The sequence below is a fragment of the Salmo salar genome, chromosome 14 (genome assembly GCF_965601325.2).
Source record: "Salmo salar chromosome 14, fSalSal1, whole genome shotgun sequence".
Taxonomy (NCBI): Eukaryota; Metazoa; Chordata; class Actinopteri; order Salmoniformes; family Salmonidae; genus Salmo; species Salmo salar.
Genome location: NC_138304.1, coordinates 37,225,886 through 37,241,179, shown reverse-complemented (window position 1 = coordinate 37,241,179; position 15,294 = coordinate 37,225,886). Strand labels below are relative to the sequence as shown.

At 46.4% G+C, this 15,294-nt stretch overlaps 1 protein-coding gene across 1 annotated transcript; it reads right to left on the bottom strand.

Annotated features, from left to right (window-relative positions):
• Nucleotides 1-3,823: 3,823 nt before the first annotated feature.
• sall2 (spalt-like transcription factor 2) lies at nucleotides 3,824-12,045 on the bottom strand. The gene is made up of 3 exons (XM_045694270.2): nucleotides 11,736-12,045; nucleotides 6,278-9,999; nucleotides 3,824-5,909 (listed from the first exon to the last, which is right to left on the bottom strand). The coding sequence occupies exons 1-3, from the start codon at nucleotides 11,809-11,811 to the stop codon at nucleotides 5,562-5,564; spliced, it is 4,146 nt and encodes a 1,381-aa protein (XP_045550226.2). The 5' UTR covers nucleotides 11,812-12,045; the 3' UTR covers nucleotides 3,824-5,561.
• Between the last annotated feature and the right edge of the window lie 3,249 nt (nucleotides 12,046-15,294).

Here is a 15,294-nt window from a genome sequence, read left to right as displayed (position 1 = left end):
AGGAGCATGATTCATCCAATTTCCCTCAAAATCGCAGTATGGGTGGGTAACTGCATACTTGGAGTGTGTCTGAGAGTGGGTGTTTCAAAAGATCAACAGTGATGGGTGTAAGATCAGTGGGTGGCTCAACAGGGTTGGGTGTAAGATCAGTGGGTGGCTCAACAGGGTTGGGTGTAAGATCAGTGAGTGGCTCAACAGGGTTGGGTGTAAGATCAGTGGGTGGCTCAACAGGGTTGGGTGTAAGATCAGTGGGTGGCTCAACAGGGTTGGGTGTAAGATCAGTGGGTGGCTCAACAGGGTTGGGTGTAAGATCTGTGGGTGGCTCAACAGGGTTGGGTGTAAGATCAGTGGGTGGCTCAACAGGGTTGGGTGTAAGATCAGTGGGTGGCTCAATAACCCTTTTGGGTGTAAGATCAGTGGGTGGCTCAACAGGGTTGGGTGTAAGATCTGTGGGTGGCTCAACAGGGTTGGGTGTAAGATCAGTGGGTGGCTCAACAGGGTTGGGTGTAAGATCTGTGGGTGGCTCAACAGGGTTGGGTGTAAGATCTGTGGGTGGCTCAACAGGGTTGGGTGTAAGATCAGCACTCCATTATTGGTTATATTAGAGCTGTTTATTACTGTGTGCGTGTGAAAAGTAGGGAATTAGCTAGGGAAACTGACACAGAATGAGGTCAAGGTTAGCAAAAAGGTTAGGGTTTAGCTAAAATGCGTATCAGCTTAGGAGAATTAACATTACAGGTTAGGAGATTGAGGTTAAGGTTAAGGAAATGGTTAGGGTTAGGCTCAGCTAAAATGCTAGAGTAGTCAACAATCAACTCGTCGTGTATCCCAATCAGCCAAGCAAAACGGTCTTGAGTGGCAACAAATCTTCCCAACTAGCTGATTTGCGTTCCATAGACCCACTTCTGTTGAACCTCCCACTTTTGCAGACACTTCCACTTTCAGACACATATGCAATTACCCATGACTCCAAAATCAGGGAAGTGGTGTCTTTGGTATCACATGTGAGTAACAAATGGTTGATTTCATCATTGGGGACAAAAATATTTTTGTTTTATGTCTTTCACATTCTTTCTGAAACATTTAGTAGTCTGGAGACATGCTCAAATGTCCTGTGATAGATGATTGTTGCTCCCAGTTGAATGACAGTTATCATCAGGCAGGTATGCACAAGGGGCCGTTGATATTGGATAATGAACGAGGGGTTATTCTTACCTCAGCCCAAATGGGTCACTTAGTTCACTTGGTCAATCCAACAGGTTCTTTCATGTTGAAGGCCTGGCTAAACACTGCCATATTGTGGTTTTAACCAATAGTATGTTATAAAATATTACAAAAAAAATTCTAACCTGAAGGTTTTGTTTAACACTACTTAATTTTTTTACATAGTGGATGTTGCATCGCCTGAAACCTCCAAGTCAAGTGACACATTCCAATAATGCCTTGACAGCCATACTTTAGGGTTTTTCTATGGGCTGTTTTGTCCACCGCTCCTCCTTACGTATGGTGTATGGTGTCTGGATCAACATCTAAAAGTGGACACTGCCACCTGCTGTACAGCCATACTAAACCTTTCTACTTAGTATACGTGTCATTCATGTGGAGATCAGTTGCACATACACTGATGCTTTACATGTTTTACATGTTACATTTTAGTCATTTAGCAGACGCTCTTATCCAGAGTGACTTACAATTAGTGCATTCATCTTAAGATAGCTGGGTGAGACAACCACATATCACAGTCGTAGCAAGTACATTTTCCTTCAATAAAGTTGTTATCAGCAAAGCCATGCCTTTTTGTAAGTGGTAAGATGAATGAGCACTAGCTAAATCCACACAGACAGACAGCACACCCACAGAAAATTCAGTACCTTACTACGACTGTGATCTGTGGACGTCTCACCTAGGAGTCTTAGGGTGAATGAACTTACTGTAAGTCAGTCTGGATAAGAGCGTCTGCTAAATGACTTAAGTATAAAACATGTCAAAGGTTCATCTGTGTGTGCGCTCACACTCTTAAATGTTAATTCATTAATGCGTACACCTTGGCAATCATTTTAACCATCAAAACCCTCGTAGGTGTACTCCAGTCAGTAGCGTCTGTCTCGAGAGGCTAGTTTAACTGACAGTATGACATCCCAGACCTGGGAAATGATTTCAACTCTTTTAACAGGAGGGCCTATTGCTTTATAACAGTTTAAATCATCTTAATGCATATCATCATCATCAGCAGCATATTCTCTGCCTATATTCTCTAAATAATAATAATATCTGCCATTTAGCAGACGCTTTTATCCAAAACGAAGATCATGTGTGCATACATTGTCACATAGGGTAGGGTATAAACTTCAGTGTATTTATTGCGGTGATTATATGGGCGGCAGGTAGTCTAGCGGTTAGAGTGTAAGGCTGGTGACTGGAAGGTTCTATTTCAACTCACGAAGCTGACAAGGTTAGTCTGTCAATGTGACCTTAAGGAAGGCACATAACCCAAATTGCTCCGGGGTCGCCTTAATAATGGCCGAGTTGGCATAAAGCCAACATTCTCCTTTATGTTATTTTGACCACTCACTTCAGGTTTAACATTTTGTCGGCTCTAATCAAATCAAAATGTATTTGTCACATGCGCCAAATACAACAAGTGTAGACTTTACCGTGAAATGCTTACTTACAAACCCTTAACTAACAGCAGTTGGCCAAACGCCTCTATCCAGAGTGCCATTCCTCCATCATGACAAGCCACTGTTTTTCCCTCTATGACTTTTGATTGATTCTTCAACTAGCTATTTGTCAAAACATTAATTGCAAAAATCCATTCAACAAATTTCAAGACACGAAACATGCTTCCAAATGCAAAATAATTTTCAACCTACAGTAGCTTGCAACTGAAGAAGAAAACAAAAGTTTATTAATGAACATAAACTGACGAGTTTGTCTGAAAGTGGACATTTCAGAAGATCAACAGCGATCAACAGCGATGCATTTAATCAGTTGGTAGCAAAACACCAGTCTCAAAACATCAGTCTCAATGTCAACAGTGAAGAGGTGACTCCTGGATGCTGGCCTTCTGGCAGAGTTCCTCTGTCCAGTGTCTGTATTCTTTTGCCCATCTTAATCTTTTCTTTTTAATGGCCAGTCTGAGATACAGCTTTTTCTTTGCAACTCTGCCTAGAAGGCCAGCATCCCGGAGTCACCTCTTCACTGTTGAAGTGAGACAGGTGTTTTGCGGGTACTATTTAATGAAGCTGCCAGTTGAGGACTTGTGAGGAATCTGTTTCTCAAACTAGACACTCTAATGTACTTGTCCTCTTACTCAGTTGCGCACTGGGGCCTCCCACTCCTCTTTCTATTCTGGTTAGAGCCAGTTTGCGCTGTTCTGTGAAGGGAGTAGTACACAGCGTTGTACGAGATCTTCAGTTTCTTGACAATTTCTTGCATGGAATAGCCTTCAATTCTCAGAACAAGAATAGACTGACGAGTTTCAGAAGAAAGTTATTTGTTTCTAGCCATTTTGAGCTTGTAATCGAACCCACAAATGCTGATGCTCCAGATACTCACATATTCTAAAGAAGGCCAGTTGTATTGCTTCTTTAATCAGAACAACAGTTTTCAGATGTGCTAACATAATTGCAAAAGGGTTTTCTAATGATCAGTTAGCCTTTTAAAATGATAAACTTGGATTAGCTAACACAACGTGCCATTGGAACACAGGAGTGATGGTTGCTGATAATGGGCCTCTGTACGCCTATGTAGATATTCCATTAAAAATCAGCCGTTTCCAGCTACAATAGTAATTTACAACATTAACAATGTCAACACTGTATTTCTTATCAATTTGCTGTTATTTTAATGAACAAAAAATGTGCTTTTCTTTCAAAAACAAGGTCATTTCTAAGTGAGCCCAAACTTTTGAACGGTAGTGTACATTTTCCCTTTTGTAAGTGGTAAGATGAAGGAGCACCAGCTAAACAGATCCACAAAGACTGCACACCCACATAATATTCAGTACCTTACTGTATGTGCCCACACTCCTAAATGTTAATTAATTGATGCTTACACCTTGGCAATCCTTTTAACCCTCAATGACCAGTGACCAGTCTGAGCCATCAGCCCCCCCTTTGACCTTTCTCACACACACACACACTGCTGAGGGGATTAGGGTCCGAAGTGGGGACAGCTGGTCTCTCCCCCCCTCTTCCTCTTGGTTGATGTGACAGACACAGAGGAAGGCAGAGAAGTTTAATTGTGTTGAAAGAGAGAGAAGGGATTAATGAGGCCTGTGTGTGAGGAAACCTGGCAAGGCCGAGGCAGTTAGAGACTACACACTGCTGTGCCAACACACACGCACATAGGCACATACGTACACACATATGTAGCTCGCTCACACACACAAACACACACACCCACTTGCACAAAAAAATTGCCAAATGCACACTTACTATATGCACAAAACAGCTGTGTGCATCTGGCATGTTTGTGCATGTGCCATTGTTTTGGTGTCACTAAGAGCAGTGTGTGACAAATAAACAAATATCAAAACAGCTCTACAGGAGAATGTAGAACAGGCACGATAGACGTCCAAAACAAAGAAAACAGCCACAGTCAACAACAACAACAAAAAAGAAAACTGTTTCCCAGCTTTTTTGTCTTTTTTTATCCCCCTTATTTCACAGGAATACACTGAAAGTACAACTCACAACAATATCAGACATAGACCTCTGATTTTTTTTTGTTTTGTTATAAAGATACAACATGAACCAAAGACAACAAGTTACAGAGAACGGACATCACTGTGAGACCAAACGACAATCAGCTTATTCACAAGATCCAAAGGAAAATGGGTCACACAGGAAACTGTCTGTCCATTTCTTTCTCCACCTGGCACACCACAACACCCACTCCTCTGTGCTTCTCTGTCTATCAGCTGGAGGAGGAGTCTGGAGTATTCACGAGTTCAAAAGTGAACCACGATGGCATGAAAGATTAGGTTTTATACAGTAGTAGGATGAGAGACTGCATCTCTATAGACTGCCAGGGTTGAAGCTACCATGTCAAGTTTAGTTTAGTGACCCTTACCATTCTGTTCCACCTCCTTTTCCCTGTTATGTTTGAATGAAGGAATTGCTTATGTGAGAACAATATCACATCCTCTCTACCTTGCCTCCTTTTCCAATACATGTCTTCATTTGAGTTAATATCTATCACATAAACAGTGAGTCAGACTGTTCAGGAAAATGAGCCCTAAATCTAGAGTAGAGCTCTTTGTCTAACAGAGCTCTCATTCTAGAGCCCAGCTCCAACTCTCATTGTCTTGACAGTGACTTCTGACCTCCTCAATCTTCCAATCCTGTAGTTATGTCGTCTTTTATGCATCCTTCAACTTTCTCCTCTTTAAAAAGAAAAGGCCAGGATGGCCAACTTACAGTTATCACAAATTAACTAAGCAATTTACTCACAGACAACAAACCGACAGACTACTCAACTGAATTTGGAAGCAATACAATACAAAAGTCCCTACGATTTGACTCAAAGGTACAGTGAATGTCCATTGATAGCACCAATTACATTGACTCTAGAGTAGACCCTTCGTCAGACCCATCTTCTGAACCCCTTCCAGTGGTCGGTTCTTTCGACAGCTGGGATCTAACGGGAGATTTAGCCAATCGGGGCATCTCCCCATCCTCTCCTTGGCTACCACTGGCCGGGCCTTGTGCCGGGTCGTCTGCCGAGTCGTTGCTGGTGTTGAGAAAGGCTTGGTACTGGTTCCAGAAGCCCACATTGCTCCTGGTGGCCGGGGGGTTGGAGGATGTTGTCGGTGTGTTAGCAGGAAGTCGCTCAGAGGCTGAGCGACCGCTCCGTACAGGGGGACGTGGTGCCTTGACAACCCCTCCATGATGCTTCATGTGTCCCTGTAGATGAATATGAAAATAACAGATTGTTTAAGTGCCACTCCGACCAACCTCTGTGTCCCCCTGGCTGGAAATAACATTTATATCACAAACATTTAGCTTGACTGATTACCCTCAGTCTGGAAGGAGATTTATCATCAGTGAATGTTTCAGGTAAATGTAACCTGACACCTAACTAACAGATTAAAATAGTTTTAGTAGTAATGTTGGGTTCATTGGTTGCAATGTTTTGGACATCTCATTAACAATTCCACAGATTAATAAATCACTTCAAAGCAGCTATCATGAAGTCCATAAACATGTAGTCCATAAGAGATGGCTAAGTTCTCTACCAACCCACACATCAATCTATACCCACATCCTCTTACCTTCAGTCCACTGCGGCTGGCATACTCTTTCCCACACTCGGCACAGCTGTAGGTCTTCTTCTCAGGGCGAGACAGGGGAGGGGGGAGAGTGGGAGCCAAACTGATGGGAAATGTGCTTTCCAATTGGTCACTGACACCGCCCATCCCATCCTCCTTCCCATGGGAGCCGAGGTACGCCCCCTGACTCGTCTCCCTGGTGTAGGGTACAGCTTTCTGAGGAACTTCCCTAGCCTCAGCATCGCTTGTGTCTGCGCTCTCTGATGGTGGTGCCATTCTCGGGTCCGTATCAGATACAGGAGCTTGGTCATGCTTTGGTGCTGCAGGCGGGGGGGTTTCAACCCTGTATTCCTCTGTGGGCTTGGGGGTTGGGAGTTTAGGGGGATGCTCTGGGCTAAGGACAGGGGTAAAGGAGGGGGCTGGGCTGGGGTGTGCTACTGGGGCACAGAGGGCTGGTGTGCTCAGTAGATCCTCCAGATTTGATCTAGGGCCGGGGAGGAAGACATTGAGAGGAAGAGCATTCTGACCCAAAAGACAGTCTGACATCATTAGACTGGACAAGGGGGTGGTTTTGGTAACACTGGAGGAAGTGGGAGCAGGGCCAATGGTACCAATGGTTGAATCAAGGAGTTCAGCATGGTTGTCATCATTGACTGGGGAGCCTGTATCTCCTAGAGGAGGGGGTGGGGAAGGCACACTGACAAACAGGACTGGGGGGTCTGCGCTGCTGGGCGGAGGGGTGTGTGAGGTGGAGTTTAGGAAGGAGTCAGGGGTGAGGTCAGAGGGAGGGATCAGGTCAGGGCTTGAGGAGTGAGATCTGTTAGGCTCCCAGACACACTTAGGTGATGTCACACTGACCGATACGGGGGCAGAGCCTCCTACTAGGGTTTGAAAGTGTGTGGATGCTGCTGAGCTCTTTGACTGGCTGCCTGAGGCTGCAATGGAGCTCTCAGTGGAGACCTTGGGGGTGTCATTGGACTGTGGCTGGGACTGAGACAGTGCCTGGGAATGGGTCTGGAGCTCAGAGATAGTGGCAGGCTCTGCTGAGGCCTCTGATAGAGACTCTGCACTGCCCTCCGGTGGCAGCTGCCCTCCCAGGTGCATGCGGATGTGGTGCTGCAGCACCAGGGCATTTGTGAACTTGCGCTGGCACAGCGGGCAAGAGTTCTGGGCACGAGAGTTCGGTGGGCGGGCACGGTGTGTTGCCAGGTGGGACCGCAGGCTGCCCTTGGTGGAGAAGGAGCGTCCACACAGTTTACAGGGGAAGGGGCGCTCTCCCAGGTGGGTGGCCTGGTGCAGACGCAGTGCCCTGGGACAGCTCAACACACGCAGACACACCCCACACTGGTTGGGGGCCAGGGAGCCAGTGCTCATGATGCCAAGGCCGGGGAGCATGGCGCCTGCCAGAGCGCTGCCCCCGTTTGCACTCATGCCCAGAGCGGCCACCATCTCCCTGGTGAAGTTGGAGACGGAGGTGGGGGCATGGGTGGAGGATGGTGGGGTTGCCATCACATAAGTGCTGGAGGTGCTGGCGCCCATGAGGCCGCTGTTGAACAACCCAGTAGAGGCCATGCTGCTGTGGGAGGTCTCCCCTGAGGAGGAGGCCCAGGGAGAGGAGGTGGGAGGCTCCTTCTCCAGCTTCTCCACCAGCCGCTGCAGCTTGGAGGTGTCTGAGGTGGGGGTAGAGACGGAGGGGGAGGAGGTGGAGGCGTGGGCTTTGGGGTAGTGGGAGAAGGGGAAGGAGAGCTGAGAGTGGGTGGAGGAGAGGTGGGAGGAGCCTTGGGCAGGGGGAGGAGGGCGGAGCAGGCCCAGGGCAGGGTGTTGGTGGGGGGAGCCAGAGGGGAAGAGGAGTTTAGGGAGGTGGGCCAACTGGGAGTAAGCAGAGTGCGACATCATGGGAGGGTGAGGGGGCGTGTTCTCATCAAAGCGTTGCTGCTTTGCCCCCTTGAAGAACCCAGCGATGGCGGAGGTGGACGAGGAGGGGACAGAGAGGAGGGAGGAGGACGCAGAGGAGGAAGAGGAGGATGTGAGTGAGGAAGCAGCAGAGGATATGGATGCAGCAGCGGCTGCAGCAGCAGCTTGGTTGAGCCGCAGGAGGGAGTGGGCGGTGGAGATGAGGGCCAGGTCCACACTGGGGGGCAGGGGGAGAGAGGAGGGGGGAGCACTGGTGGACGCCCCCAGAGAGAAGCCTCCTCCGGCACCTCCCACCTCCATACCGTCTCCATACGGGTCATCCTCAGCCCGCCGTTTACGACGTCTCTGAGCCTGCGCTGCACTGATGCTCAGACCAATGCTGCTCATGGGCTGACCCTGGGGCTCAGACCCCCCCGCTGGTCCCATGCCCGGCCCAAACAGGGAAGGGGGGAGAAGGGAGAGCGAGAGCTCTGGGTTCTGCTCGCGGTGGCGGAGGAAATGCACCTTGAGGTTGCCGCGGGTGGTGAAGCGGCTGAGGCAGACAGGGCACTGGTAGGGTCTCTCGCCCGTGTGGGAGCGCAGGTGGATTTGCAGGGATGAGTCACTGCTGAACAGCTTGCCACAGAACCGACAGGCATGCTGGAGACGCCCCAGGGAGGAGGACGAGGACCCTGATGAGGAGACAGACAGGTGGGGCTCCTGAAAGGAGGGGGGTGCCATAGAGGCAGTGGTGGGCAGGGGCGGGGTGAGGAAGGACAGGCCACCGTGGCCGCTGGCTGAGGTGGTGTTGGGGGATTTCTCATGGAGGTAACGGGTAGGCAAGGCCAGGGAGAGGGCCAGGGGGTAGTTGGACGATGCCATGGTAGAGATGGCTGAGGAGGCAGATGAGGAAGAAGACGAGGAGGAAGGGCGGATACTGGTCCCAGGGTAAAGATAAGACCCTGTAGCCCCTCCTGCACCCTCCATCTGGGTCTTGTGTGGCCGCAGGACATGGGACAGTGGGTGGCTGGGCTTGGAGGGCTTGGAGGCAGGCTGGGGAGGGAGCAGGGAGGAGAAGCAGGCCAGGAGAGGAGCTACAGAGCTGGGAGGCTGGGTGGGTGTAGGCTGGGGAGGACTGGAGGCCCTCTCACTGCCCTCCAGACAGAGCTGGGGAAAAGGAGGCAGGAGGATCTGGGGCGCCTCCAGGCCACAGGAGGCCCCGCCCAGCCGCAGAACCTGCCTGCAGATCTCCTCCGTCATCTGCATCTGGTGGATCTGCCTCTGCTGCAGCACTCGCAGCTCATCCAGGATCACCGCAATGCTCAGGTGGGCACGGGGCGGGGCTGCAGAGGCAGCACCAGGGCTGGGGGAGGGTGTCACAGGGCTGGGAGGGCCCTCGGGCACAGGGCTGGGGCTACCAGGGTGGGGCGGGGGGCAGAGGGAGGCTGAGGAAGAGGATGAGGAGGTGGTAGTGGTGGCTGACACGCCCAGTTTGGGAGAGGCCATGATAGAACGAGGAGGGTGGGTCTGACTGGAGGGCGATGTGGAGGTGTTGGGGAGGTGCAGGACTGTCTGGGAGAAGAAGGAGGGGTGGGGGAAGTCAGGGGAGAGGGAGGACTGGGGGTCTGTGAGGGAGATGGGGCAGGAGGTGGGCTGGCAGGGGCAGCAGGAGAGGGGGGAGCCCTCACTGGGTAGAGAGCGGGTGTGAAGCCCCCAAAAGTAGGGACGCGGAGCCAGGGATGGCTGGTAACTCTGAGGAGAGGAGGAAGATGATGAAGAAGAGGAATCTGTGGTCAGAGGAAAGGAGGATAACTTCAATGAAAACTGGTCATCTGAGAAAAGAAGAGAAAGCAGACATGAGAAAGTTGACTTAGTTATTGTCTTACTGAGCATGACAGAGCTTTTCATCTACTTTACACACTGTTACCACTTTCGCTTAAATAAACCTCAGGGAAGTCTGTTCGAGCAGTGAGCACTACTCAGAATGCCCTTTTTGTGAGTGTTTTCCACAGGTCGACCTTATCACACTCTGATGATGGTCAGTGGATAGCACAGAAATGCAACTCTGGCAAATCATAGAGGTAACAACAACCAAATAGAAAAGAATGGCCCTCTTAAAAGTGTGATTTTGCAAGTAATGGCAGATAGGTAGAAACACAACAGCTAAGGACTGAAGCCCTCAGATAACAACTATACATTATGAGACCATTCTGTCAGGTGAACTCCTGATCCAGATCCAATTTCACATTGTTCTCTTCTCCATCACCTCATCCTCCTAACTCCCCCTCCCCTTCTTTATCCTCGCCGTCTTCGTCTGCACCCCCCTCCAACTTACACCATGACCAGCCTACCTTGACCCTAAAACTGACCATACATAGACATGCACATGCACTCTATCACACACTACTCTCTCTCCTCTCTCTGTCTTTCTTTCTTTCTGTCTTTCATCTCTTGGTGCACCCTTCCCCCATTACCCTTTAGGGTATCAGGGGTCAGGCTGTAATTGGCTGGCATACTTGACCTTAAGAACACTGGGGTCACATTCTTTCTCCTAGATTCTGGGCAAGAGGTGGAGGCAAAATAAAACACACAGGCTACCAGACAAGAAAACAAACAGACCATCAACAACCACACTTCCCTAACACACACACACAACACTTGAAATTCTTTATTTGAATCCACTAACACACTAACACACACAAACACACACCTACATGTACAAACACAATATTACTACACCCTATCACTACAATGTTACTACACTATTAGACCCCACTAGCCCTGTGTGACTGGTCACAGCCCCACAAGCACACACACACACACACACACACACACACTTGGAGATTCACAGTAGTTCTTGTGTATGTTCATACCTCACTACCCAACCACAAAGCCCAGATGGACAATGGGGTTGCATGCTATTGCAGTTACACTTTATACAGCACCTCTCACGGTCATCGTTCCTTTACCATTTCCCTCTCATTGCTCAGTCTCCCAAAACTCAGTATGAATATTTGGAATTATAGAGTTGATAAGGGTTAAATAAATAAAATCTTATATACACTTTATTGCCTCTAAGTTCTCATGTCTTTTCTATTCTTTATCCGCCCACTAACTGGGTGGTCTGTGCCTCTGAGCCTGGCAATAGGAGGAGGGCTGGTGAGGGCAGTGATCTAAATAAGATCAGAAAACAGACTCCTAAGACACCATAAATTAAATAATATTACATGATTGCTTACATTAATAAACGGAACATCAAAGCACCGCCATAACTTTAGATTTTGAACTGTCAGTGATGGGAGTCAACATTTTCAATCAAACTACCACCAAAACTGTCCAGACACGTAGAAATATACTGCCTCTTTACGTTTTTTTATATACATGTGCCACTACACAATCTGTTATGTTGAGGAAATAAAGGCATTAACTACCCACAAAAATAGCTTTCCAAAAAATATAACAACTATTAATTGGAAAATACGTTGAACTACTTTGGAAAACATAGAAAACTATAATAGCTAATGTATTCTATTGTTAACTTGCATATCAATAGTAGTCAATTTCTCACCATAGTCTAATATCTGAGAGGCTGAAGGGAGCGGGCTCATGAGCTGCTGAGGCCGTTTCTGTTTCCGACGAGACATGCTTCAGCTGCACATGGGCCAACAGAATGCTTAGATGTTTTCTCCCTGCACACTGCAAAAGTGGTTAGCTAAATTGCCCGAATTAGAAGCGATGCGCGGGTGAATTTTCCGCCACAAATGTTCAACTCCGTTGGTGGCATCTTGGTGTAAAAGAGAACAACGTGTGAAGACTACAGGCATATGTGTCAATTTCTCTCAACAAGACTTCTTTTCTCAAACTCACCGTTAGACCCCCCCCCCCCTCCTCCTCCCACAAAACACACACACACGCACACACACACACACACACACACACAGTCCTCTTGTTCAACCACTACATTTGCATTCAAATGGCGAATGAACACTTCTTTTGAGCCATGACTCCCTCCTCACTCCACTTGCCTCCTTCTAGTAACCCACCTCACCCACAAAAGCCATCACGTTCTGTCCTTCAGATAAACACAATCGTGAGTATCCCAAGTGCTGTCTTAGATTTCAATATATACAAAAGTTTTGATTACAGTATATTCTAAAGTTTTGATTTCAGTATGATTTCAGTATATACTAAAGTTTTGATTTCAGTATGATTTCAGTATATACTAAAGTTTTGATTTCAGTATACACTAAAGTTTTGATTTCAGTATGATTTCAGTATATACTAAAGTTTTGATTTCACTATATACTAAAGTTTTGATTTCAGTATGATTTCAGTATATACTAAAGTTTTGATTTCAATATATACTAAAGTTTTGATTTCAGTATATAGTAAAGTTTTGATTTCAGTATATACTAAAGTTTTGATTTCAGTATGATTTCATTATATACTAAAGTTTTGATTTCAGTATATGACTAAAGTTTTGATTTCAGTATGATTTCAGTATATACTAAAGTTTTGATTTCAGTATATACTAAAGTGTTGTGTCCCCATGTGCTACATTTATAGTCCCTATACATTTGATGAAGAACAGACCAATTAATGTACACCTCTCCCTTGATTAGATGTTTCTCTTTATATTGTATACAACGTGTGTGTGTGTGTGTGTGTGTGTGTGTGTGTGTGTGTGTGTGTGTGTGTGCGCGCGCGCGCGAGTGTTTGGGTACAAGTAGCTCTACCCATAAAATAGCATCCTCCCTTCATTATGTATGTCCTATTCAAGTAGGTGATTCCAGTCAATTGCTTGGAAAGGATGATTGGCGGACGGTGATTGGTGGAACCCCAACTTGGAATTCGAATGACCTCCCTACCAGCTTTCGGATGCACGAGCTCCATTAACAGGCCCCTGAATGAACAGGAATTCGCAACAATGGGGCTAGGACACAGCTGAATGAGCATCACCCTCTGCGAGCCTCTCGAATACACAGGACCACTGACGCGACGCACAATGCTTCCTTTTCAAACTCGAGCTCTACTGCTTACCACGTGGAAAGGTAATGAAAAGGAGGGATAGCCAGATTGAGGGAAACATATTTTTTTTTTACTGGACCTACCCGTACCCAGGCACGCACACACAATACATTTGGTCCCCTGTGAGTCAAATGTTCTCTAGCCACAACAAGCAGTAAATTACTGTAGGTAATTTCAACTCAACGATTATAGGACTTGAGTCGTTACTGCTGGATGGAGGAACGTTACCACGCACACATTTTACATCAAGCATCGCTTCTAAGTCAGCTATGAACAAGTTCTTATTTTCAATGACGAACTAGGAACAGTGCCTTGTTCAGGAGCAGAACGACAGATTTTTACTTTGTCAGCTCGGGGATTCGATCTTGTAACCTTTTGGTTACTATTCCAAAGCTCTAACCACTAGGATACCTGCCTCCCCAATTTCATACACACAATATATAGGCTATACTGCAGGCCTGTTACACAATCGATTTGCAATGAAGTTTACGCAAAACAAACTGGAAACAAGCCAATACCGTAAAGAAATGCAGGGCCTTATTAGGCATGGTTACCTACCATATAGTCTAAGCCCCAGTGGCCGCAAATATGGGTACAAGCTCAGTTCCCTGTGTTATACTTAAACTTATCACATAGGCCAACATGAAACTTACATACATGTACAGTAGGCCTAGGCTAGCCTATATTGTATCAAATGTGTGTTCATGATTGTGCGTAATTCTGCAAATGTTTGTACATGAATAATGCATATTTCTTATCTCTGATTTTGACCGTGTCCTGGTCTGCACACAGGCCCGCACATCTTGGGCGGACATCGCCCCCAAATACACACAAACCCAGGCTTAACTGTGTTGCACCCTCTGCTGTTACCCCAAATCAGTTTTAAATAATAATTGAAAATCGATTGATAACATAAATCTTGTACATATCAAGAAATGTAATTATAATTTAGCATTGTGGATTGTAGGCCTATACAAACATCTAAATATTAAATTAAGAAAGCCTGGTATTCACCAAGCCTATTTAAGTGTATCTATAAAATACACTCTTAGAAAAAAAGGGTGACCATAGGAGAACCCTTTTTGGTTCCAGGTAGAACCCTCTGGAAATGATTCTACATGGAACCCGAAAGGGTTCTACCTGAAACCAAAAGAGTTATACCGGGAATCAACATTTTTTATTTAAAGGGTTCTCCTATGGGGACAGTCGAAGAACCCATTTAGGTTCTGGGTAGCACCTTTTTTTCTTAGAATGTAGGTTTCCGATTCACAGTTGGCACCATATGCTTTGAGTCAATAACGATACAAAAAATATATTTAGGGGCCTATTTGTCATAATAGCCCACATTTGTAATCCTTGCCTCCCATAATTTGTGCATTGAAAAGGGAATTTATGGTTTGGGATCAACGTGTCTATGCTGCCGGACAGTGATGTATGTCCTGATTTGACTGTTTGATATGGCCTACACATTCATTAGCCTACATTTTAGAATTCCCTTTTCAGAGGCTTACGATATATTTAGACAGCGTATTATAGCTAGAAAAATATTTATAAGGTTTATACAAAGACAAATTTAATCTGTTGTGCGTGTCTCGCAAACTATTTCATTCTATTAAAACATAGCCTATTGTGCCAACAAAGCATTTGTGTTTTTCGTTCCATCGCACCGTGACATTTAAAGCGACGATCTAACGTTTTCATACAAGTCAGAACAGCGCGATAACTTCTGCTGTCCCGCTACTGTACCGGCGACCTGTTGCATCCCTGCGCGCGCACTGATCATAACAAGTTATGATTTCATAAATTATTATGACTGCCCTAAAATATCGCTACAAATTGCTCATATCCTTAGTTTGCGTCGTCGACATGAATAAGATAAAGGAAATTACTCACCATGTGTGAATCGATGATATTTGATAGTGGTTTACAAAATGATAAAATATGTTGGGCAATAGGCTACGTCTCCCAGTCGGGACATCAACATAGCCTTTTCCGGCATACAGCCACAAAGATGCGCAGTCGTCCCTTTGACAGCCGGGCGGAACACCGCATTGTTAAATTATTTATTTATATCGTCGCCGTGAATTGAGACTATTTGA

What these genes read in the sequence shown, in the direction of transcription:
- sall2 (XM_045694270.2), bottom strand. Translation starts at nt 11,811, where the DNA reads ATGTCTCGTCGGAAACAGAAACGGCCTCAGCAGCTCATGAGCCCGCTC. An exon ending in CTCTCAGATATTAGACTATG is followed by an intron (nt 10,000 to 11,735) that starts GTGAGAAATTGA and finishes TTCTTTTCTCAG; the next exon opens with ATGACCAGTTTTCATTGAAG. An exon ending in CCAGCCGCAGTGGACTGAAG is followed by an intron (nt 5,910 to 6,277) that starts GTAAGAGGATGT and finishes ATTCATCTACAG; the next exon opens with GGACACATGAAGCATCATGG.